This window comes from Sinocyclocheilus rhinocerous, unplaced genomic scaffold, assembly GCF_001515625.1.
Source record: "Sinocyclocheilus rhinocerous isolate Xijiao unplaced genomic scaffold, SAMN03320098_v1.1 scaffold616, whole genome shotgun sequence".
NCBI classification, from domain to species: Eukaryota; Metazoa; Chordata; class Actinopteri; order Cypriniformes; family Cyprinidae; genus Sinocyclocheilus; species Sinocyclocheilus rhinocerous.
Window position 1 is genome coordinate 1,056,207 of NW_015631496.1, and position 2,103 is coordinate 1,058,309.

A 2,103-nucleotide genomic window follows, 5' to 3' on the forward strand; every position below is an offset into this window, starting at 1 on the left:
AGTCACATGACTTTTTTGAACGCTCATGCGGGATTTATTCGCAAAATGCGTTTCCATCTCCCATTATTCGCATTAAGTCAAAAACCACCTCAAGCGAGCGTAAAAACTTTTTTGCGAATTAAGGGATTTCTTTTCGAAATTTGGCTTTTCCATCACTCGTTTCTCATGCGATACTTCAAAATGCTCATTAAAACAGAGTGATGGAAACATAGCTTGTGATTATTTGAATGTTTGTAACACAGAAATAATAATACTGTGTGGTTGAAAAGACTGCATTGAAGCTGTTTCATACATGACAGCTGCTCTGTTTAGGTCAGCAGCAGCGCGAACGCATATATGAATGTTCAAATCACACTGGTGATACTGTTCGTTCGCTGCACGGACGAACCACGGCTGAAGTCCTGGCAGATCGCCAGGTCGGGTCCTCACAGACGAAGAAAAACAAAAGAAAGAAAAAAAGCACTCACAGGAATCGATAGGCGGAATCCAAATTTAAATTTTACAACAAGTAGCCGATTCCTGACCTTAAGTATCCGATTCTGGAATTGGAATCGATTTTCGATTCCCAACCCTAGTGAGAACTGACACATACTGTATGTGCCTCTGTATCCCATCTTACTCAGATTGCAAAGAGTTTTCGCTGATGTTGAAACTGGGAAATGGAACCCTCAATCTAGGGGTGGATTTCAGGCTATTTCCCTGGCCGTCACACTAGGAATGGCTCTGTTTGGTGGTCTCATTACAGGTGGGTGTACGGTTTGAAAGTGCAGTGAGTGCTTGCTTCCACTAGGCCAATTATTTGATCTTACCAATTTGAAGTTTTGCACTGTTATCATACTGTGCCATTCAAATCAAAGAATTTTAAGTAAATATTCAAATGTTATGAAACGCACATTTGTGCCACACACTGGAAACACATAAACAAGGCAAAATGCATAGAGCTTAATGTTTTATTAATTGTAAAATGGCAAATATTTTCATTTCATTTTCAGTTTGGGACAGAAATAAATAATATAGTAATAATAATACTGTAATATTCACAACAAAAACGACAACAACAAAAATTATCACTGTAATATATTCAGTTTGGTTTGGTTAAAAAACTTTGTGAATGGAACACAGACTAAAGATACACTAAAAACATTGAGTAACAAAACAGAAAATATAAATATTTTGTAATAAATGACATTCAATCCCCCTACACAGCGATTGTTTACAAAGTTTTAAAGAAAATCATACATTAGATTGTTCATGCTTCCCTGTGTATACATGTGTGTTCAGTATATTGTGATTTATCGATCTCAGATCAAACATAATATGTCTGTTTTTCTCAGGGTTCATTCTGAAGCTGCCCATTTATGGTGCTCCTCCAGATACTCACTGCTTTGAGGATGGACTCTACTGGGAGGTAAAAACTTTTCAGTACCATTTTTATAGCATTTTATAGTTTATGCTGTATTCTGTAAGCCTGTTTCAACCATAGATTCCTTACCTGTCCTTGACTTATTAGGCATTATTGCCTAATGTGCAGTATCGTATGACATTGTATGTACAATATGCAGAGACAGTTTTGAGTATTTTGAATGACACTCAGTCTTATCATGTGCTAATAGGAAATGTGAATGTATTTCAGGTACCAGGGGAGGAGGAAGGCCATCAAGAGCTTTACGAAGTGGCCACACCAAACGAAGTGGAAAAACTCAGCAGCTAAATTGTCTGCGTTCACCTGTTTGCATTTGGTCATTACTACATAACCTTGCACATGTCCTGTCACCTGTGACGTTCACTGCAGGTGCCATTTTTTTACTTACACTCTTAAAATAAAATGGTAAACTTTGTTCCAATATTGTTAATATCAGTATATGTTATTATATAAAACTATTAGCCCAGTTTACCTGAGGAACAACATTGAGAATGTACAACAAACCTGTGATTCCTTATAAGACCACTAGATGGTGGTCATGCAGAGCTGAGAATGGCTCTACTGCGCCGTGACAGAGGACAAGCTAGATTACCTTCTAGAAATATTTGTAATTTAAGATAGCCTACTGCAAAATATAGTTTATGCTTTCTCTTTATTTTAAATATGTTTGCAAGAACAAT

General features: G+C 36.9%; 1 protein-coding gene across 1 annotated transcript in view; it reads left to right on the forward strand.

Annotated features, from left to right (window-relative positions):
* The window catches only part of LOC107741759 (ammonium transporter Rh type B-like), an 11,842-nt gene extending 9,939 nt beyond the window's left edge, over nt 1-1,903 (forward strand). The window contains exons 8-10 of the mRNA XM_016554537.1: nt 624-745; nt 1,335-1,408; nt 1,634-1,903. Of these exons, the coding sequence (XP_016410023.1) occupies nt 624-745; nt 1,335-1,408; nt 1,634-1,711 (274 nt within the window). The 3' untranslated portion in view covers nt 1,712-1,903. The remainder of the gene's footprint in view (nt 1-623; nt 746-1,334; nt 1,409-1,633) is intronic.
* Nucleotides 1,904-2,103: the final 200 nt, after the last annotated feature.